At 37.1% G+C, this 23,409-nt stretch overlaps 1 protein-coding gene across 1 annotated transcript in view; it reads left to right on the top strand.

Annotated features, from left to right (window-relative positions):
• Positions 1 to 23,409, top strand: part of DMD (dystrophin) — a 2,224,438-nt gene that overhangs the window by 2,149,736 nt on the left and 51,293 nt on the right. Inside the window, 7 exon segments of the mRNA XM_033201414.1 lie at positions 8,807 to 8,973; positions 11,224 to 11,335; positions 12,896 to 13,032; positions 13,726 to 13,764; positions 18,387 to 18,452; positions 19,568 to 19,633; positions 22,372 to 22,530. Of these exon segments, the coding sequence (XP_033057305.1) occupies positions 8,807 to 8,973; positions 11,224 to 11,335; positions 12,896 to 13,032; positions 13,726 to 13,764; positions 18,387 to 18,452; positions 19,568 to 19,633; positions 22,372 to 22,530 (746 nt within the window).

Raw genomic sequence — 23,409 nt, forward strand, 5'->3', positions numbered from 1 at the left:
CCATAACAAAGACTTGGAATCAAGCCAAATGTCCATCTGTGACAGACTGGATTAGAAAATGTGGCACATATACACCATGGAATACTATGCAGCCATCAAAAAGGATGAGTTTGCGTCCTTGTAGGGACATGGATGCAGCTGGAAACCATCATTCTTAGCAAACTATCACGAGAAGAGAAAACCAAACACCACTTTCTCACTCATAGGTGGGAACTGAACAATGAGATCACTTGGACTCGGGAAGGGGAACATCACACACTGAGGCCTATCATGGAGAGGGGAGGAGGGAGGGATTGCACTGGGGAGTTATACATGATATAAACGTCATGCACATGTACCCTAGAACTTAAAATAAATAAAAATAAATAATAGGCCGGGCGCGGTGGCTCAAGCCTGTAATCCCAGCACTTTGGGAGGCCAAGACGGGTGGATCACGAGGTCAGGAGATCGAGACCATCCTGGTCTACACGGTGAAACCCCGTCTCTACTAAAAAATACAAAAAACTAGCCGGGCGAGGTGGCGGACGCCTGTAGTCCGCTACTCGGGAGGCTGAGGCAGGAGAATGGCGTAAAAACCCAGGAGGCGGAGCTTGCAGTGAGCCGAGATCGCGCCACTGCACTCCAGCCTGGGCGACAGAGCTAGACTCCGTCTCAAAATAAATAAATAAATAAATAAATAAATAAATAAATAAAAAGAAAATAGCAAATGAAAATGGCCACTGTATTAGTCCATTTTCATGCTGCTGATAAAGACATACCTGAGACTGGGCAATTTACAAAAGAGAGAGGGTTACTGGACTTGCAGTTCCACTTGGCTGGGGAGGTCTCACAATCATGGCAGAAGGCAAGGAGGAGCAAGTCACAACTTACGTGGATGGCAGCAGGCAAAAAAGAGCTTGTGCAAGAAACTCCCGTTTTTAAAAACATCAGATAGCGTGAGACCATTCACTATCACGAGAACAGCACAGGAAAGGCCAACCCCCATAAGTCAATCACCTCCCACCAGGCTCCTCCCATGACACGTGGGAACTGTGGGAGTTATAATTCAAGATGAGATTTGGGTGGGGACACAGCCAAACCATATGAGCCACAAAGGAGAGATTACCCTTTTTAAAAATCTGTAGTTTGCCCACAATATTTTCCATAAATAAAAATGTTTAGAAATTCTATTTGTGGATATGTAGGTATTTAATATTTGTATATTTAGTTCTTATTTTTTCTCTAAATGGTTATGACCTCTACTAAGTAAAATCAAAACACACACACACGTGTATACACACACATACACACAGACCTGCTTTACCTTGCTTGGGATCATTATTTCCCATGATTAAATAAATAAATTTCTGCAACTGTTTATCTTGGAATACACTGCGTAGAGTTGTCAGTTTGAGAAGCAACTTGATTTCAAATCTGAGTCTACAATTTTAGCATGTTTCCTTGTGACTTCTAGTTTGGGGCTGTTAATTTCCTTTCTGTTCTCTCTACCCTCAGTTTATGAAACAGTGTGGCATTTTGGCAGTTGAATAGGCCCATCATAGCCTCCCAATTTCTGTGTTGTAGAGGATAGTTGCCGGCTTATTAAATGCCCTGCAGGACTCTCAGGGAAGTCTGTGTTTAGTGAATAGTGATGAGTCAATGTTGATTTCTTAGTTTTGACAAATGAACCATATGGTTATGTAAGATGTTAACATTGGGGCAGGGTTTCTCAACCTTGGTGCTGCTGATGCTTTGGCCTGAATCATTCTAGTTTTTTGCTGTGGGAAGCTGCCTGTGTACTGCTGTTTAGCAGAATCCTGGCCTCTATCTACTAAATGCTAGTAGCACCACCTCAACGCACCCCCTCACCCCCCGCCAGTTGCAACAACCAAAAGTGTCTCCCGTAAAAGATACCAGGATGAAATCACTTTGTCAGTCCCAAACTAACTAGACCAGGAGAGAATGAAAGGAGGAGGGTTCATGGTTACATGCCTGAGATAAAGACTGTCTCAAGGACTTTCTAAAATCGCCCCCAAGAAATTCCTTTGTTAGGACTGCAGCAGTGCACATAAGATGCTCTCAAAAGAACATCTGCTCAGTAATGGCATCTCCACTAATAAACTGACACCAGTTCTGGCGTTGAGCATCTGAAACCAACGAACTATGTTTCCAAGCAGCTTATGTAAACTTCTGCTTTTACCAATAAAAGTTTCCCTCTACCGTCTCCTCTTCAAATGCATCTTGGGTTATAATCCTCATTTCTAATTCAGAAATAAATTCAACATATTTGGAGATGTTTTTCTCTGATGTTTTTGGTCGACACTCCAAACAGTGTTTTATTTCCTCTGGGGTATGACATCATTTCCGGTCGAGAACCACTGACCTAGAGAAAAGCTATCTGCCTGTGCAGTTCCTTTCAAGGGTCCCAAGTGTGAGTTTTGTGTATACCTATATTTTAAGCCAGATCATTCTACACGTACCTTCTAAGTCCAGATGAAGTCTGTTAGCCTTTTATGTGTGATACCATCACAGAGAAACCAACACAAGGACATTTACTTTAATCTATAAAGTAAATTTTGGACAGTTTGAGAAAGTAACTTATTTTGTCTTCTACTCTTTACAAAATCTTTATAAGTTTATGTTTTTGCTCTTCAGGATGACTAGGCAGGTTTTTAAAATTCTGACTTCATACAGATTTTATAATCTTCCTTTTATTTCTTGTGATCACATTGCAGCCGAATTCCCACCCACTGTTCAATTCAGCAGATTTTAACAGAGTCCAGAAGTATAGTTCCTGTCTTTAATTAATCTGCAATTTAGGAAAGAAATTAACGAGGTCTCGTTATGTATTGTTTCCAGGAGGTAGTTTCTTGTTATCTGAGAATTACTGGGCACAGTCTCTTGCCTAATGTTTACTTCTCCATATAGAGTTGACCCTTGAAAAATACAGGTTTGAACTGTGTGGGTCCACTTATAAGTGGATTGTTTTCGACCAAATGCTATCAAAAATACAGTATTCAAGAGATGTGAAACCTGCGGATATGGGTTCAGCTGGGCCTACTGTGGGACTTGAGTATGCATGATTTTGCTGTATCTCAAGAGTCCCGTGGGAGTGAGGCTGCGGGGGCCAGGAAGCAACCCCTAGCATATACTGAGGACAACTGTACTAATTACTGTAGTTTATTAACTATTCACATGGTTTTCACAATCCTCACAATTGAAATGCCAATTGCCTTCTCTTAAAAACAACATATATGTTTATGGTAGCTGGGATGTAGGGCTTGCTGAGAAATACTTAATTGCATTCCTTCTGTAGCCATGAATTATTGTTATTACCTTGAGAGAAAAATGAGTATTCAGGTGGACCTCCTGGCAGCCAGTTAGCCCTTCAGTGTCCAAGGATTTATGGAAAGCACAACATCAAAGAAATCCAAAAGTTACTCGGAACCCTGGCAACTCTCCTACCTCCACACTTGCCATGTAATGCCCTTTGAACTTATTATATTGATAGTTAGATCCTTTTGCTAGAAATTCCAGATATTGAGAATTCTTTAACTGTCTTTATACCTTGTTATATTTGTATAAAGGTGACATTTGTATGAAGCCACCCTCCAATGTGTTGTAACAGAGCAATAATAATGACAACTGATTCCTTCCCCTCCCCTAGCCTTTATGTTATGGATAGTTGCTGACAGGTGAAGATCAACAGAAAAAGAGGAGAAACCCAACATAATTCCAGACTGTGACTATCACAATGGAAGGAGCTGTGATAGCTTTACTTTTTGTGTGTGCATGACATAGAAGGGGAAAATGGAGTTACTGCCAAAACAACAGCAAAAGCAAAACAAAACAAAGCCAACAAACAAAACAAAACCCAGGGCTAAATGACCTTTCCAAGAGATTTTGCTAGGATGGCTTGAAACTGGTGTTTAGGGATGAGGACAGGGTCACCCTTGATACTGAGAGAGAAATATATCTGAGACTTTTATGTATCTCAACAAATAATGGTACTTACAAAGATTATCTCAGTCCAATGAATGCCATCATACTTATCTTTTGACCTTAATAACTTCCTGCTATTCCAGTCTATCCCTATATATTTTTTTCTAGAATGATCGAAATGTAATTTTAGCTGAGTTTAATTCTAGTTCTGTTAGGTCTTTACAGAGCTTGCCTGGTTTTAATTCTTTCCTTCTTTATCGCCAGACAAAAGGAGAGGGAATATACCACTAGGATATAGAATAGTTTGTCATAAATGAAGGATTGAAACAGAATAAGAATGTGAATCCCCATACCTTGTCTTCAGTGCTGTCAGTTGGCATAGGTGAGCAGTTTTAAAAGAGCCAAAATAATGGAGTTTGCATCTTAGGGGCTAGACAGAAATTTCAGAATGTTCAACCTTTAAGCACAGAAGAATCTATAGTATTTTGAAAGAGTAGAACATTCTACAGCCTCCCTTGGTAATTCACACTAATGCTTTAACAACTTTCAGCATCAGGAAATTCTTCCATACGAGCTACAGCCTAAATTCTTCATGCTGCTTACATCTGTTTCTTCTTGTTCTGTCCTCAGTGGAGAGATCGAACAGCTGGTCACAGGCCCCTATGCGAGAGCCATTCACATAATTGAAAACTGTTATTAAATCGCCCCTTCAGCAATCACTCTTTCTTGCGTGTTCCTCCCTCCCTCCCTCCCTCCCTCCCTCCCTCCCTCCCTCCCTCCCTCCCTCCCTCCCTCCCTCTCTCTCTCTCTCCTCTCTCTCTCCTCTCTCTCTCTCCATCTCTCTCTCTCTCTCTCTCTCTCTCTCTCTCCCCCTCCCTCCCTCCCTCCCCCTCTCTCCCTCTCCCACCCCAGAGTCTGGGAAGATTCCAGAGCTGATTAACATGTTTCTTTACTGATGACCTTCTCAGCCTTTAGTATGTTCACGTGCACTAAGAATTTTAAGAGGCAGATATAATGTGCAGTATTTCTTTAATTAATTTGACCTTCTCATGAAGCATTTTGCTGGACGATTGATCTGCTGGACATACAGGGAAACAGTGACTCAGAGATTTTAGTTGAGTAGGAACTCTATGTGAGCCTACAGAGAGAACAAAAGAAAGTAATCCAGTTACACTGTCCGGAGAAACAGAGGTACATTCTCAGCAATTATATTTGAAGAATAGTTTTCTAAATGACAATGGCAAACTAAGCTGTGTCATATGAAGAAGAAATAAAAAGAATAGGAATGAAGAGGCATAGACAGACAAGACAGCTCTGGTAAAATATTTAAAGAGCTGTTCAAAGAAAAGAACTTCTGGTTGCTGGTCAGATGGATGATAAAAATGACAATAACAATAGCAAACATGATTCTTGCTATGTCTCAGACACAGTTCCAATTGCCTTTCATTTGTTGACTCATGTAATCGTAAAATAACTCTATGAGGTAGGCACTATTAATATTTCCACTTCGTAGCAGAGGCAAATTAGACACAGAGAGATAAGTTATTTTCCTAAGGTCACACAGCCAGTGAGTGGTGAAGCTGAGATCTGAACTCCAGTGGTTTCACTCTGGAACTTCTACTCCTATATGCTGTGCTGATGGATTTCAGCTCAATGTGATGAAGCACTTTTGACAGGGTTATCTGGACATAGATGTTCAAGATCACCTTCTAAGGATGTTTCCTAGCTCTCTCACATGAGTGGTGTAGTGGCTGTAAGCACACACTGACATGGTAAGAGTTTGGATTCAATGAATGCTGAGTTTGGACTCAATGAAACTTGAAAGTCTTACAGCTCTGTGGTGCCATGCCAAAAGGATGAATTGACTTGCATGATCTTTTTCATCTTTAGATTCCATAATTCATTATAAACATTTTTTTCCCCACAAAGTACTTCTGCAATGGAACTCTACACAGAGAAAAGTGCTCAGCAACAACTTTTTAAAATTTAACTTTTAAGTTCAGGGGTACATGTCTAGGTTTCTTATGAGGTAAACTTGTGTCATGGGGGTTTGTTGTACAGATTATTTTGTCACCCAAGCTGAGTACCCATTAGTTATTTTCCTGATCCTCTCCCTCCTCCCACCCTCCATCCCCTGATAAGCCATAGTGTGTGTTTTTCCCCTCTATCTGCCCATGTGTTCTCATCATTTAATTCCCACTTATAGGGAAAACATACAATACTTGGTTTTCTGTTCCTGCATTAGTTTGCTAAGGATAATGGCCTCCAGCTCCATCCATGTTCCTGCAAAGAACATGTTCTCATTCTTTTTCTGACTTCATAGTATTCCAGGGTGTACAGGTACCACATTTTCTTTATCCAGTCTACCATTGGTGGGCATTTAGGTTGATTCTAGGTCTTTGGTAACAGTAGCATTCGATCAGAAGTTTGAACTGATATGATTTTGCAGCTAGGAAATCCAAAGTTAAACAGTTTATTATAGTGTTCCTAAATTTAGAATTAGGGGTAATGACTGGAGTACTGTTGAGGTGATCAGTGTTATAAGCCAAATGACCTGTCAGTCTAAACCCTCTTGCCTTTCTATCTGAAATGTGGATATGTCCTTTATTAGCAAACCACATTACAACAGAAGCAACTTGGGTTTGCAGCTTAAATACCTATTACTTGTGTGATACTAAGTATTCCCATGTCATATATTCAACTGAAATTGGCTGTGGAATAAGTAATGCTTCTTGCTTCTTGGAAAAGCAAATGAAAATCATCTCTGGAGAAAGCATTTTTATTCTAGGCTCAAACTTTTATTTATCTCTAGAAAATATTTGTAAGGTCAATTTAGTATGTAGTAAAGAACATTAAGCACACAAGAAATCAAGGTGGAAAAAGAAAGAAATCAAGGTGAATGAGAACCAGAAGAAATAGCAAATCATAGAAGCAGACCTACAATAACATCATATTCCAGAATTATTAGATTATTTTTTAAAATTATGTTTATGCAGTTAGAAAAAAAAAACAACATTGAAAAATATCTGCAGGGAACTACAAACTTGAGAAGTTACCTTAAAAATGACCAAGTAGTATTTCTAGATATCAAAAGTACAGTAATCAAAATTTTAACCTTTATGGGTTTACAGCAGACTGGCAAGAGAAATGGATACCCAGACAGTAAGGCAGAAGGAATTAGAAAGAATGAAGCAAATAAGGATTTTTAAAAAGATGTGGGGCAGACGGGGGAACTAGGGAAGGCTGTTCAGAGAAATATAGATTGAAGAAGTCTAACATTTATCTAACAGAGTTCTGAAAGTAGAATAGAGAAGGAATGGAGAAGAGGCACTATTTGTTGAGAGAATGAGAAGATTCCAGAGCTGATTAAAGACTCTAAATCATATGTTTAAGGAGTCCAGTGAATCCTAAGCAGTCTAAATCAAATCCTAGAAACACAGCACAAGATAGGAAAAGGATAGATTATCTTTAAAGGAGCAACAGTCATCTTTACTATTGACTTCTCAACAGCAACAGTGATACATGAAAGTGGGGTAATATTTCAGTATTCAAAAACAAAATAAAAACAAGACCCAAAAACCTTTCCACCAAAAACTTTATACTTGGACCAGGCACGGTGGCTCATGCCTATTATCCCAGCACTTTGGGAGGCCAAGGCGGGCAGATCATTTTAAGTCAGGAGTTCAAGACCTGCCTGGTCCACATGGTGAAACCCCATCTCTACTAAAAATACAAAAGTAGCCGGGTGTGGTGATGTGCGCGCATAGTCCCAGCTACTTGGGAGGCTGAGGCATGAGAATCACTTGAACCTAGGAGGCAGAGATTGCAGTGAGTCAAGATCATGCCACTGCACTCCAGCCTGGACGATAGAGCTAGACTCATTCTCAAAAAAATATATATTTAATGAAGATAACTATCAGGAATATGGATTTTTTTTTTTTTTTTGTAAAAAGTATTTTCAGACAATCAAAGCTTGAGAAATGTACCACCAAGAGCTACAGGAAATTCTAAGGGACATATTTCAGGCAGAAGTAATCCTAGATGGAAGACTGGAGATGAAAGAAAGCAATGAAGAGCAAAAAAGTAGTCAATATATGGGTCAATCTATCTAACAATATAAAAAATTAAAACAATCCTATAGGGTTGGAAAAAATAAGGTATAATTAAATTCATGAATGTAGTAACATATAAATCAAATGATGGTATTTTGAGATTGTTGAGATCATTGTCCTCTCTGGGATGAATGGTATTTCTTACATTTAGACTTTGAAAGAGAGAGAGAAATAGGCAGACAGAATCAACAGGGCATCATGAAAACAGCACTAAGCCAGGAGGTTTGGATTCTATTATCAGCTCTGCTGCTAGTTGTATGGCCTTTGAAAAGCTACTTTTCTGATCTACAAAATCAGTTTGTCTATTAGATAAGGCTTGGGAACCAGATGAATTTTAAAGCCCCTCATTATGATTCTATGAGAAATAGATTATCTAGAAAAAAATCAATTGTCCCCCTCCTTTGAAATTTTATCACCTGCATTTCACTTCTGGCTAACTTTCATGTATCAGTTCAAAAATTAGAATTAAATATAGTCTCGCTCGGGTGTGTAGTTTGCTTTACCTTTCTCATTGTTGTTTTTGTTTTCTTTTGTTGTCATCTAGTAGCCAAAAAGAGTAATGGCAGTTTACCAAAGCCTTAGGAGTAGGTAGCGCTTTGGATATTAGGGAGCATTTGCAGAAACAAGCTGTGAAAAGCCAGCCTAGCTTTGCAACCATTATTCTTTCTTTTTTGTTTAACTTATTAATTGAACTGATATACAACTCCTTTGCCATCTTGCCTTCTTTTCTTTCATCCTTTTGTCCTCCTTCTCTCTCCCTCCTGTCTTTGCAGGCTAATAATAAGCCTGAGATTGAAGCGGCCCTCTTCCTAGACTGGATGAGACTGGAACCCCAGTCCATGGTGTGGCTGCCCGTCCTGCACAGAGTGGCTGCTGCAGAAACTGCCAAGCATCAGGCCAAATGTAACATCTGCAAGGAGTGTCCAATCATTGGATTCAGGTATTAGGATCAAAAAAAAAAAAATGTCATTTTTTTCTCATCATTTTTCACCTTTTTATGACTTGATCTTTTATCTCCTGTGCCAGTTGCTGTTAGTTCGTCCCTCTCCAAAGTGGGAGAGAAGGTGATTGGGCTGGAACATCGATCATTCCTGTCACCCTCCTGATCGCTAGGTTATTTTGGTGGATCTCACTTATTAGGCTGGTGTCCCTTTCCACCTTCACTCTTCAGCTCTTCAGAGCCACATTTTTGGTTGAGCAGGACAAAGCGCGTGTCTTCACAGAGGTATTACAGATGAACTGTACCTCCTCCTTCCTGGAACCAAAACATTTTTACCATCTTTCCTTTTCACGGTCTTTTCTGTTTATAGAAACTTCCCAACATCAGTTATAAAACTGAGAGATGATTCTATTCTGGGAGGAACCATAATAGTAGCTCAGTCTCTCATTCACTTTGCACCATTTTTTTTTTTCTCCCTTAAGTAACAAGAATTGTTTTCAGCATCTGAGAACTTACTTCTTTATCTTTGAATCTGATTACATTCTTTGTATATTATCCCAATGACTTCTAAAGGAATAAAAAGTATGCAAGTAAATGGAAGATTCACAATGCAGCTAAAAAACAACCAGTCCTTATATATTTCTAAGTGAAAGACATAGGAAACATAGCAGGTTATTCTCATATTCTTAAAATATCATGGAAAACAAGGCTAACTAAATCTTTAGCCCAGTTGACCTGTTTGGGGAGACCGGATTTTTTTTTAATGAATTAATCTCACTTAACAGTAATCCTAAATCCTAATTCTGAAACTGTGATGTCTTTAAATGTGTGAATCAACATCAAGGTTTCCATAGTGATGAATAAGCCACAAAGTTGTAAACTAGCTATATGGTCTATGCCTGTGCAGAATCCACTTAGCCGCTAAGTAAACACTCTTTTCCAGTTATGTGTGAACTGGTTTTCTTACTTTATTTTCTAATAACTACCTTGTACTGTTGCATGCTTTTTATTCATAGTGCTTTTTAACTTTTGGTGTTTATCCTTCCATAGTCATGCTGTTTACAAAGAGGTTTTACAAAAACTTTTAGAGGTTTCTGAAGCCTAGATAGACAGCAGTGAATAGGCAGTGCTTGCAAGATACCTTCTTTCCTTCCTGGTTTCGTGGCAGGTAAAAATGATGCCATGGGGGTGGGGAGTGGGGAAGGGAAGCCCAAGTGACTGCTTTAGATTTCTAAGCTATCTTTTCTCTGCTTCCTTAGCTAGTGGGCTTTTGTATACAGGGGAAATTTTTATAAACTAAAGAGTAATGCTTTGGAGGATCTGAAAAGCACTTTCACCTGCAATTCTTTTGCCCTTAGCAAATTACATTATTTTAGGACTCAGCACTTCTCATTCCTCCTTTCCCCTCTTGAAAGATGGTTGGGATCTAAAAAAGATAGCTTTCCTTCCCACTTCTCCATATGTGACATAAGAAATATGTTTATGTGAATTGGCTAAGGTTCTTATCTGAGAAAGCAAAAGGCAGGAGAGTATGAAACAAAGAATATCACATTCTGATAATGGAGGAAATGTACCAACTGGTATTTACAAATTATAAATTCTTCCATCTAATCCAATTTTCATTTTCTCTTGGGGCTTCGGTTATCATTTGTAGGTAACGTGGTGAGACATTTCTGAAGAGATAGAGATAAAAGAGGTCATTCGAGTAACTGTTTGAAGATGAATCATATCAGTCAATTAGAAAACATTATTAAAGTGAGACTTGTTTTAATTGCAAGTTCTTGTTCACATTTCTTTTGTCTTATGAAATTGCTTTATCTTGACAATTTTTTGAAAATAATTGCTTCAGAAAACTTTTGTCCCCATGATGGGTAAGGGGCATGCACAGCATCAGTCTGTCTCTCCTGGAAGTTCTTTTAAATTTGAGTATTTGGTTTTCAAAAGACTGGAAATTTGCCAGTACCTTCCTACTTACTCTCAAAGAGTTCCTAGTGGAGTTTAAATAAGAGCTGAGTTTTTCTTCCCTCCTTCCATATGTTTATAGGATAATCTTTCTGCCAAAATGTTTTGATACTGTAGGAGAGGCATCGGAGAAATCTGGAGGTAGGAAGTTAATCACTTACCTTGTGGGACTAATGAACATTGCATTCTGTTTCTTGAATTAGAACGTGGTAGAAGGTTTATTAAAGAGTGTTCTTTGGGAATTTGATTCGAAGAAATACATATGTGTTTGTTTTTGCTCTTTATCAGGTACAGGAGTCTAAAGCACTTTAATTATGACATCTGCCAAAGCTGCTTTTTTTCTGGTCGAGTTGCAAAAGGCCATAAAATGCACTATCCCATGGTGGAATATTGCACTCCGGTAAGTTAGACACCTGCCTGACTGACTTCAGAGTTAGTTCACCTGGGATACATTTCAGTTTTGTACAGTACTGCAGATCATGTGTAATGCTGTGATTTGTCCCTTCCCTAGATGTTCCCCAGCTAAAGTGGCTCTCAACTGTAGGCTTCAGATTTACCCTATCCCTGGTGCCTAGGGAAGTGCCTGGCACATATGGAACATGATAGACCCTCAACAAATATTGTTGGATAAATAAATAGGGTTTTCACTCTGTGTGCATGAATGTATCGAAGATGTTTTCACATTTATTTTGCACAGCCTTAGAGGCTGTATGGGGCGATCTTACGGCCATGAGGCATGTTGAGTATGGGGTATGGTTCTAGGTTCCCCCAAATTCATAACCTACCACTTTTAATCAATGTTGCTTGTTCATTATCTGTCCTACATACTAACAACATTTTAAAAATCCATTTTATATGCTGACACTTACTAAATGCTAGGCATTTATCTTTTAAACTACCCTGTGTAAAATAAGTACTATAATTTTTATCCCCTCTATACAGATGAGGACTCTGAGGTCCTGAGGTTAAATAATTTGCTCAAGGTTCTATAAGTAAGAGTTGAAGCCATCTCCTAAGATGTTGTTTTAGGAAAATGTTAAGTGGCCAGTAGAACTGTGAAAAATCACTGGTGCAATGGCAAGGGCGTAGACTTGGTGGCCAGACAGACCTGAGTACAAATCTCCATAAGAATTAAAGACAGGCTCCTCTCAGGTTTGTTTTCTCTAAAATAAACCTGTCCCTGTTTACTGTAGAGCCACCCTTCGTGTTTCTCCTCTCTTTCTTTAATTCTTACATTCTCCTCTTTTCTAAACTTTATATGCTTGCTATTCAAGATATGGTCTGTTGACCAACAATCATATGTCTATTGGCATTACCTGGATCTTTATTAGAAATGCAAAACTGCAGGCCCCAACTCCTGATGCTCTAAATCAAAAACCGCATTTTAGCGAGATCTGCAGCTGGTTCCCATACACATCAAAGTATGAGAAGCTCTGCTTTAGAGCATCTCTCTCTTCCATCATCAGAGTGATTCTCCCAGATACTTGCCTTTCTCATCTTTATTCCTCTTATAGAGATGGTCAGTGATTGAGAATGTACCATGCTGTGAATAGACCAAAATTTAGTGGGTGAAGCATGCTCATTATGTACTAAGTAGTTTTTAAAATATCATAAAGTGTGGTAAAATTTAAGATCACCTTTTTGACCTTAAGACCTATAAACTACCACTTATTGAGTAGCCTAGTAAGCTTGTATGCTTCATTTATTTATCATAACAACATGTCGAGGTGTTATTGCTCCCATTTTATGATGATCAGAGCCTCTGAGAAGTAAATAACGCATCCAAGTTAGCACATGCCAAGCCTGGTTTCAGAGCCCCATTTGTCTGATTCCAAAGCCTTTGCTCATGACCACAACTCCTTAATTACAAAACAAGTGTCATGGAGCAGAAGACTGGAGTTGTCATTAGTTTTGAAATCATACTGTCCTAAATCTGATCTCACCATGATCTCCCTTTTAGACTACATCAGGAGAAGATGTTCGAGACTTTGCCAAGGTACTAAAAAACAAATTTCGAACCAAAAGGTATTTTGCGAAGCATCCCCGAATGGGCTACCTGCCAGTGCAGACTGTCTTAGAGGGGGACAACATGGAAACGTGAGTAGTGGCAAAAGCAGAACAAACTCTTGTTTGATGTATATTTGAACTCCTCTCAGCTGAACACCCTCCTTCACTCCCAAATGCAAACAGTCTCTTCTATTTCTTTCTTTTTATTTACATTAGCTGAAAAGAGAAAAGTAAGCTGATGTCCAGTTGCCATTTCCCCACTTCACTTGACAATTTCTTTTTCCAAAAGTTAAACTTTATTTCACAGGGGGAAAAAAAAAACACAACACAATACAGCCACTAATTGCCTTACAAGCCTTATAAGAAATATGGGACTGTTTACAAATGAGGGATTCCAGTATTTCATTTTGATTTTCCTCTCTCACAAATCAGTAAATGTGTGTCTTTTTGTATCTCATTGTGTGGTCATATCTACTCACTTGTTTCTACTCAAGAGAAAATGTAATCACAGGAAAAAACTACTTCACAGTAAGTAGTAATGGTTCTCACGATCAAGGGATGTCTTCACCTCTTTTAAACCTGCTCCTCTTTTTTGCCTTAACTCTGATGGCAGTCACACAACTGTTTGTTTTCCTTTTAATTCACTTTACACCTTGGTTTGGCTATTGCTTTCCATGGTTCATACTTAATTGGCTGGATTTTATTTATTTTGACCTTTCAGTAAATTTTTTTTGCAGCTGAGTTTGCGTGTGTCTCTTCACCACCTCATTTTTTGTTTTGCAGTCCCGTTACTCTGATCAACTTCTGGCCGGTAGATTCTGCGTGAGTACTTTTGCTGAAGGGTGCTGCTACCACCAACACATTCGCTTGCTTGGTTTTCTTTTGTTCTATTTGTTTGTTTTGTTTTGTTTTGTTTTGTTTTGTTTTATGGACATATTACTTCCCTTTCCTTCATTTCAGTTTGTTTTATTCTTTTCTTGATGAGATTTTGAAAGCACTATCTACACAGATCAGGAGAATCAGAGTGGGTTTTTTGGTTCCTCCACTAGGTGAAATTCAAACCAGCAGAAATCCTGGCTTGAATTCAAATTATAATCAAAGAAGTTACTGGAATTTTAGCTGTATTCCTGGGAGACATGTTTATATATTTCTTCATATAAAAGCAAGGAAGAACCTTCTGATTATATTATAACATTCTTTAGCTATACTTCTTGAGATTCGATGCTTTTTAGAATCTTTAGGATCTGTTATAAGTGAACTGTTAAAAATCAGAATTCGTTTTAAAGTATGATGTTGAGTTTGGCTGAATAATTTTAATGAGGTGTGCGGACTGTTTATCAGGTTATTCCATGCTATTTGACTAATCATTATATACAAGGCTTTCCAAATTTTGAACTAAACTCACTTTACTCTCCTCTCCAAAGTAAATATTCAGCTCATAAATAATTATACCTTTGCTCTAGGAGGAAAGTATATTATACTCTTTGTTATTACTATTGGTGTGTATTAATAATACTAAGGTTAGATACCAGCAGATGATTTATCTCAGAGTTTATAATGTTAGAAAACTCTTTTTTGGGGCCTGTGATTTATATATTAGCAAACAAAGTGCCTGTTTTAAAACTACATTATGTAGGGTTGTTATAACAAACTTTTGGTATTTCAAAGTATGCTTTATTTAAATATTTATTGAAAATCAGACGGCTCTATTATGTATAAAGGGGAAATGACCAGTTCGGAAGATAAGCTTATGTAAGAATTCAATTTCTTTTTATTGAGTCTTGTTTATTGTTCCACCGTGTAATTTAATTTAAACTAGGTCCTTTTTTAAAAACCCTGTAGTGATAAATGCAAATTATTAATTGAGGTTTATTTTCAGTTTTTATGGGCCTAAAGGAAGTGGAAGGCTTCCCTTTCTTTTTTAAAACTTCGTTATTGTGCCCCTTAATTTTGAGATATGGTAGCTATAAGTAGTATATTCTCTGATTTATTTAATCATCGTGCTTAAAGAACTTTGAGAGTTATTTAGATTCAATTATGTCCTCTGCCTCTTGGAAATTGTTTTTTCTAAGCCAGGTAGTCTGTTATAGAAGTTACAACTTTTCAAAAATAAGAAACTTTTAAAGAGTTGATACACTACAGTTTCAGCTTGATTGGATCGTGATAAGTGAATGGATTTACTCTATGTTGAAATAAGTTTAACCAAGTAAGAAATCCAAACGACAAATATGCCAAAGAACAGTTGTTACGAATACATAGATAAAAGTAGCACAAAAATAATAAAGAGTAATTAACAGTTCCTTGAAAGGCAAAAAGGAACTACACATAAGCTTATGAGAAAAAAAAATTATGACAATCAGTTTAAAGTAACTTAAGTAGAAGATTTTGTCTTTCTTAAACGCTGAAATACTTTAAAATTAATAACATCTTTTATTTAAAAATCTTTTCTAACAACTAAAACACACCTCCCAATTTGTCTTTTTATGAAGAGTTGGTTAGATTATTCAGAAATAGTGGGAAGTTGTAATTTTGAGGAAGAAAACAAACCTAGCAGACTAAAGTCTGTGTTTTCTTTTTTTTTTTTTTTTGAGGCGGAGTCTCGCTCTGTTGCCCGGACTGGAGTGCAGTGGCCGGATCTCAGCTCACTGCAAGCTCCGCCTCCCGGGTTTACGCCATTCTCCTGCCTCAGCCTCCCGAGTAGCTGGGACTACAGGCGCCCGCCATCTCGCCCGGCTAGTTTTTGTATTTTTAGTAGAGACGGGGTTTCACCGTGTTAGCCAGGATGGTCTCGATCTCCTGACCTCGTGATCCGCCCGTCTCGGCCTCCCAAAGTGCTGGGATTACAGGCTTGAGCCACCGCGCCCGGCCTGTGTTTTCTTTAATAGTAGTAATTATATTTAAAGTATTTATTCTTAGGATTATAAGTACTATATAAAATATATTACAAAGCCATCCTATTCAGGCATAAGAGCCAGGTCCTAACGTGTTTTATTTTGCAAGAATTTTATCTAATGTTAACAAATCCTATGATGATTACAGTATTTAATCCATTTGATATGGATCACAGAATTTGAAAGTTTCCAGAGATACAGACTTTTTGGTTTTCCTTAGACTAAACTCTTATGCTTGTGTTTGTCATATTACTTTAAACTAAAGCTACCATAGGCCTTTATATTGTTTGTCGATAAGTGAGCCAGTCAAACAATATTCTTTGAGCGATTCTGCATTGAAACCTAAATGAATGTCAACTTTTAATTAATAGAGTTTTCATGAAAGAAGGTGGTGGTGGGTGGGATGGAATTGACCAAGTGGGTCATTAACTCTAATAGTAAGTGATCCTTCTGGGTATATGGTTTTGTATTTAGGAAGTGGGAAGGGGGAAGCAGTATTATTACCTTCTTTTGGAAGTGTTTTAGAAGGCTTTGCACTTAGTTTTCTTTGTGGACTAAGTGGCTTTGTATTTTTACGAATTCCTGGTTTTTAAATGATTCATCTCTGACCAGTACTCCCTTTTGGCTCATTTTCTGGTTTAATAAGTACCTCTTTTAGTGTATATTTTTTAAGATTTCTGCTTATTATAAGTTCTTGTGCTTATGCATGCTGTGATAGGCGCCACAGATATTAATAAGAAGAATAACATGGAATTATCCTGGAGGCTAAGAATTAAAGCTCTGTATAAGATTTTCTGTATAAAATGGTATTAAAGTGTTTTGGATTTATATGCCTCTTTTCTTGGTGTACTTATGCTCCAAGGTCTTAGGCTTTCTTTCTTCTATACACTTCCAGGGTAGCAACTGTTATAAGGGAAAACACTACTAATGTATTTTCCCTGATGGTAGGCTTTTTGCTTATTAAAAAATATGTAATTGAAAGACTGGTCTATTCCAAAAGATAGTTCTTTTAATACAAATAATCCAAGTATTAATTTATCTTGATCTGCAGTGAAGATTTCAAAACAAACCTTAGCATTTTTCTAATAATGGGCTATGCCAGGGTTCTAGAAGATTAACAGATTAACTCTCCAAAACTATAGTGAAGATTCACATGGAAATCTTTGGATCTGCTTATTAAATTGAGTAGTCATCCTTTTGTTTCCTCTTGACAATTTAAACGTCTTTATAACTCATTTCAATTTGATTATGATTACACTTGACCTAGATGACATTGGTTTCATAAATAAGACCTTTATCTCTCAGGGAAGAATTTCAGTTCCCTAGTTATTTGCTGTAGTGTGTTGTAATTATTTTACTGTAGTATATTAAGAAATAGGAATTTCTGGCACATTTTCTAATGCAAGCCTAGCTACTGGTAACTACATCTTTTTCTTTTTTAATGTAAGAAGAAACAAACACATTCTCCTTAGTGTTTCAACCAAGTCCTTCAGTGCTACTTGGACATTGGGCTAAACCAGGGTCCTCTCTGAATTACATTATTGTTGACTTTTGGATTTATGCCTTTACCTAAGGGCTTTCTGTGTCAGCAGAGAAATGGAAGAGACCTTTTGTGCTATTCCAATTAAAACAAAATGTACAAGCCTAAACTGGTTTTCAGAACAGATGGTTTTTTTCCTAAGGTTAATCCAAAGATACTATAAAAACTTCAAGGATAATTAATAGATCAGATATGAAAGGATGAAAAAATGTTAACCCTACCAGAATTCTAGCCTATGGAGATAGGAAAAGATAGGTGTTTATATACAAAAAGCATACAGACTATTCCTGCTGATGATCTCCTTATTTTCTCACCTGTGTTTTAGCACACAGTATCCCTAAGAAATATTTCAGATATCATGACATTCTATGAAATTTAGTCATTCTTTTTAAAAACCTCACAATATAATCCTGGGTCATTCTATTTTGTGCTAGAAATTAGTAGTATAGTCTTGCTGCTGACTTGGAAGATACATTTCTTCTTTACAAGATTGCATAGATCAAGACATCTTGATACATGGAGTCTTAAGAAGTCTTGTACTAGAGTAGCCTCTTTGAAGCTAAAATAATTGTAAGTATCTAGGCAAATGTACAGCTTTTATTCAATAAGAAGATAGCCTATAAATGGTGCAGGTGTAAACTATTTAAATTTTTAAACCACATAGTGCTAACACAATTTCAGAACTACAGGATGTGAGAAATTAAAAAGTAGGAGGGCAAAATGCTACCTAGAAACTGTCTCCCCCAACCTTTTCTATGATGGGAATTTTCCAGAGAAGCTTTTGGCCTCTCTTCATGGCTTTTAATAAAAGCAGAAGTATGAGAAATCATCTCACAAACCTGGATTTTAAAATACTTGATAATATTTAAGATATAGGAGCAGCTAAATGTATACATTATCCATAGAATTAGAATAAAAGCATTCTAGGCCATGTGTATAACATAACTGTGTGGTGGGTTTTTTTCTCCATTAATGGATGGTATCTGTGACTAATCACATTTTCTGCCTTATAGGCCTGCCTCGTCCCCTCAGCTTTCACACGATGATACTCATTCACGCATTGAACATTATGCTAGCAGGTATGAGACTAGTTGAATGCCAGGCAAATATTGATTGAAATAACTAACCAAGGAAAGCTAACCTATAATATTTTAAACAAATCTTTTCTTTTTTCCTCAAACTTGTCTGATTCCTACTAATCAACTTGCCCTCTAACGTGCATGCCGTTCCACTGCATGTTGTTTTTGGTCACCAACAAGAACATTAGTCCAGAATAATCTTCCCTAACCCTGGCTTTTAAACCTTTCCAGTAGCCTTGCTATGTTTTTTTTATACTGAGCACATTTACTGAATTGGCTTACAAGTAGTCTAACCTCCTTAGAAAACTGCTAGACCAGACATTCATATATGAAAAAATGATTATTATGTAGAGAATATGGAAGCATCAGCTTTCCATTTGTGTATTTATTTTACATGACATACTGTAAATAAGAGAATAATTAATTTTCCTAATCTTTGGACCTTTCTGTCTCATCTTCTTTGTGTTTGAGATGATTTTTATACCTAAAAACTGAATTACTAATTTTAAAATATCTTATGCTTGTTAAATCAATCCGTAAGAGTTTGGTTAACTTTTTTTTTAGTTGTAAACAAACATGCAAACAAAAAACCTGTATAACTGCCTGAGGTGAAGAAGATTTTAAAGGTAAAAATTGGTGGCAGAATGTTTAGAGAGCTTACTGTGCATCCATCCTTTGTCAATATTCTAACTGCTGGACATGTTTACCAATCGCGAAAAGCATTAGCTAGCTGTGTAAGTCTGTCATCAGCGGAAAGTAGTAATTGTCTTAAAAGAAAAGGGGTAGTGTAAGGTAGGGAGTGCACTTATTGTTAGGGAAGCTTTTCTTCTGAAAACAAAGACCTGTTCTCAGTGAAAGCAAGATCGATCTGTAGGGGGAAAACTGAAATACAACTTTCCTTAGAATTTATATCATAAATGTAGTGCTACTAACTAGCTGTGGTCTACCACACACTGCCTCAAATGGTTAAGCCAACACACACATCCTTTAATTTGAAGGATTCCTTTCTCTTCTTGCCATGATTTATCCTTTAGTTTTCAGGAATGTTCGATTAGGTCTTGAATAGATTCTAAGAAGTCACATAAGTTTTAATGAGCTTTTACGTTTTTTATCAGGCTAGCAGAAATGGAAAACAGCAATGGATCTTATCTAAATGATAGCATCTCTCCTAATGAGAGCATGTAAGTATCCCATCTCTTTTTACAAAATGTTCCTGACGATGAAATTGCTTTGAGGGATTTAGAGGTAGGATAGCACAGGATATAGGAATTAGCATCATATTCATTTGATCTTTTAAGGAGCCATTCATTTACTTTTTTCCTTTAATTCTTAATGCCCTGGCATGGAATGAGCTCATCCAAATTCTGGCATTATTAGCATTCAGAGTAGCAAAAATAGTTTGCCTTATTCTTACTTAAACTTATTTCATACCATATGATTACAAATTGCAGAGTCCCAAGTACTTATAGTAATGCTTAATCTTTGACCAAACCTGCCAGATATTTAAAGGGATAGGATATTAATTTTAAAGTGATGGCTAAGCACTATTTTCTCCACTCATGGGGAGTGGAAACGTGATCTTGGTATAGCATGGCCAGTCACATATGGTAGGTTAGTTAGGCGTTTTCCTTCAGAAATCCAAAGAAGTCGATTTTTGTGATTTAGCATCTTCACAAGATAAACAAAGTGAGGCATCTTATGAAAGGTTTCAGAGGAGAAGTACAAATTCAGGTCGCAGTTCGTTAGCAGGATGATAAGCCAACCCTGCTAAACTTTAAGGACAGAGATAGAGTGGTGCTAAAAGCAACAGGGAACACAGCTATGGCAGGGAAACTGAGGCTTCATTTTAGAGTAAGGGCAGTGTTCACAACGCAGGGCACAAGGGAACACTGCCATGAACCAAGTAAATGCTGACCGGGGCTTGAGGTACTGAGCGCAGGCACTGAAGCAAATATGAAGGAAAAAAATAAGGATCTGCCAACTGAATAAATAACATAAAGAGAAGTATTATGATGCCTTTTTAGTTTGATAAAGTATGGATATCTCACCCATCTTGAGAATACAGACAAAGGGAAGAATGATAAATTTATCATATGTAGTTAGTGTGGCAACACAAAGTCATGCTCAGATGAGAAAAGAACCTTCATAAGGATTAGGCCATAAGAAATAGTATCAAAGTGGCATATATATAACTAGTTATTGAAGACATGAGAATAAACAATCTCATCTGGTACATAAACGATCAAGCTAATAATAAAGAATCAAGTCAACCCTCAGTCATTTGTATATGACTTAGTTACTTCAAACAAACAGACAAACAAGCCTTTCCCCAACCATAACTGTGATGCCTTATCTTTCTTAGCTATGGGAAAAAGTATTAATGGTATTAATATATAAGATACTTCAACAGTAAAATGTGTGGCCAAAGAATCAACCAAATGTAAATAGCTTGCGCTTCTTTGGCTCACTGATTTTGACATTAGAAGCTCTAGCACATTCAAATTAATTCAAGTTGTATCTGTATAACAGTGGCTGTCATTCATTGACTGCCTAAGAGAACAGGAAGAAAAGTGTAGTTACAACTCTAGGTTATAATTAAACATGGGAAGTTCTAGCAATAAAACTTCAGAATTTGGAATGAGTGTGATAAATTAGGTGGTAAAACTGCTTTTGTTTTATTTTAAACTAAGCTTTAGCTTATTCTGAGGACATAAAGTCTATTTTGACTCAATGTTGGATGGCAAAAAATCATGGCATTTTAGGGGCACATTTGGGGAAGTGGTTTGGTGGATTGGTTGACCTCACTTAAATGTGTTTTTAATACCCAATAATTATTTTTAGTTAGCTTTTCACATCTAAACCAGTTAACTGGCTTGATAGACAAAAATAATTCAAATGAGGAGGACTTTTTCCTAATTTTCAGATTTTTTTTCAACTGAAAATTAAGTGGGTATGGAGAGGAGAATATTAGTGTATCATCTTAATGATATCTAACCAGAAACAAAGAGCTTTAGCCTGTCATTATGGACAGAATGAAATTCTTATAACTTGGAGGTCAACAGGCCTTTCAGGAGCTTGGAGCAATGCATTCAGAAAAAAGTTTATCCTGTGTATTAGAGAGTTCCTAGTTTCCAGGAGAGATTGCAGCTGCCTCCCCAAATATAAGCCTTTTTGCCTCCTTTTCCCCCAAGGTTAGTCCTTAAAACCATTATGTATAAATTTTAAAATAAATAAAACTTAAATTTTAAAAAAACTCTGCCCTGAGGAATGAGATGTTCAGTCTTCTTTTAATCAGTCACCTTAATGGCTTTTTTCCCCTCAATTTTTGTTTATCTGTCTAAACAATAACTGAATTAAACAATCATTTATCTCCAGTTTAATTGTTGTCATTCTGCCTCAATGACTTATATAAGTTAAAACTGACTTACTGAAGCAATACTTTTTGGTTACATTGCCTTCCACTTAAGAAAATATTTCCTCTGTTACTTTTAGAGCTACAAGGTATTTTTTCCTACTCAATACAACAATAATAGCGTGGGTTAGTGAACAGATTATCTTGACAGGCTTGGTGGCCAAAGCATTATACAGCGATGATTATGTCTTTTAGTATTTTTTAGCTATTGACTAACATCGACGTAGAGTCCCAGTATTTCTGTAATTCTGCCTGTCATTTATCCATGTAAATAGGCCAATCAATTTCATTTGAAAATTTGAGCAAGAAAACACTTTGAATTGTTACCAATAGAATGGTAGATCACAACCTCAACAGTATCAAAAGGTCTTTAGAAGCAGGAAAAAAGGTCTAATTAATTGTTAAGAGCAAATAAATGTTTCTATTTTCAAATACACTCCTGAGTCCCTAACCCCCAAAGCAAAATAAGGGGGGGAAAAAACCAAAACCTTTGATTTTATTTTCCAGAGATGATGAACATTTGTTAATCCAGCATTACTGCCAAAGTTTGAACCAGGACTCCCCCCTGAGCCAGCCTCGTAGTCCTGCCCAGATCTTGATTTCCTTAGAGAGTGAGGAAAGAGGGGAGCTAGAGAGAATCCTAGCAGATCTTGAGGAAGAAAACAGGTGAGTTTTCTTTCTAGCTTTGTCATTGGTATGCAGAGTGCATACACTTGCACACATAGAAAAGTGCCAGGAATCTTCACTTAGAGTCATTTTATGTCTAATTGTTTTCTAAAATAATCTGTTTAGCTCCATTTGCAGATTCTCTTTTTTTTTTTGTTATCTGAAAGAAGACAATGAATGCAATAGTATGATGAAGAACTCATATTTTAGGTGTGAAGGAACTAATGCTGATGGTGGTATTTGACTTGTTGCATGTGTCCAAGGCTTTGATTTTATATTTGAGAATAGAATTTAAGAAAAAAGTAGGTTATTTAATTTTATGATTATATGATTTTTTACATGTGTTTGGCCGTATTATCTACCTCAAACATTTAAGAAAGTAGGACTATTGGCTTGGTCATATTGGGAAACCAATTGTTTCATCTTATTTTTCATCATCAAACACAGAAATTATTATTTATATTCACCATCATAGCAGGTTAGTGAGACAATTCCAATTGTCAGCCATCACCTGTAAAAGACATTCATATAAAAATAGCAGAAATTGTAGAAGAGGAAAAAGGCTAAAGAAGTCTCGCAATGACTGCAGGGAGGACAAAGATGTAAAACTCTGGGGTATTGTATGGTGTCAGGATAATGCAAATCATTGGACTTTTAGTTTTGTATGACATTTATTATGTCACAGGTCCCTGGTTTAAAAAGTCTTCTCACATGATCACTTCTAACTCACAATGTGCCGCCTTCAGACAAATGCCACCAAGCAAGGATTTAAAGTAGTTGTTGCTCAGATTTGTGGGTCTTAAGTACTTTCATCTCTTTGGTTGAGCCCAAGGCACCAAGAGCTCTTAACATAGGCAACACAGTGTGTCTGAGATCAGT

Source organism: Trachypithecus francoisi, unplaced genomic scaffold (genome assembly GCF_009764315.1).
Source record: "Trachypithecus francoisi isolate TF-2019V2 unplaced genomic scaffold, Tfra_2.0 Lachesis_group6, whole genome shotgun sequence".
NCBI classification, from domain to species: domain Eukaryota; kingdom Metazoa; phylum Chordata; class Mammalia; order Primates; family Cercopithecidae; genus Trachypithecus; species Trachypithecus francoisi.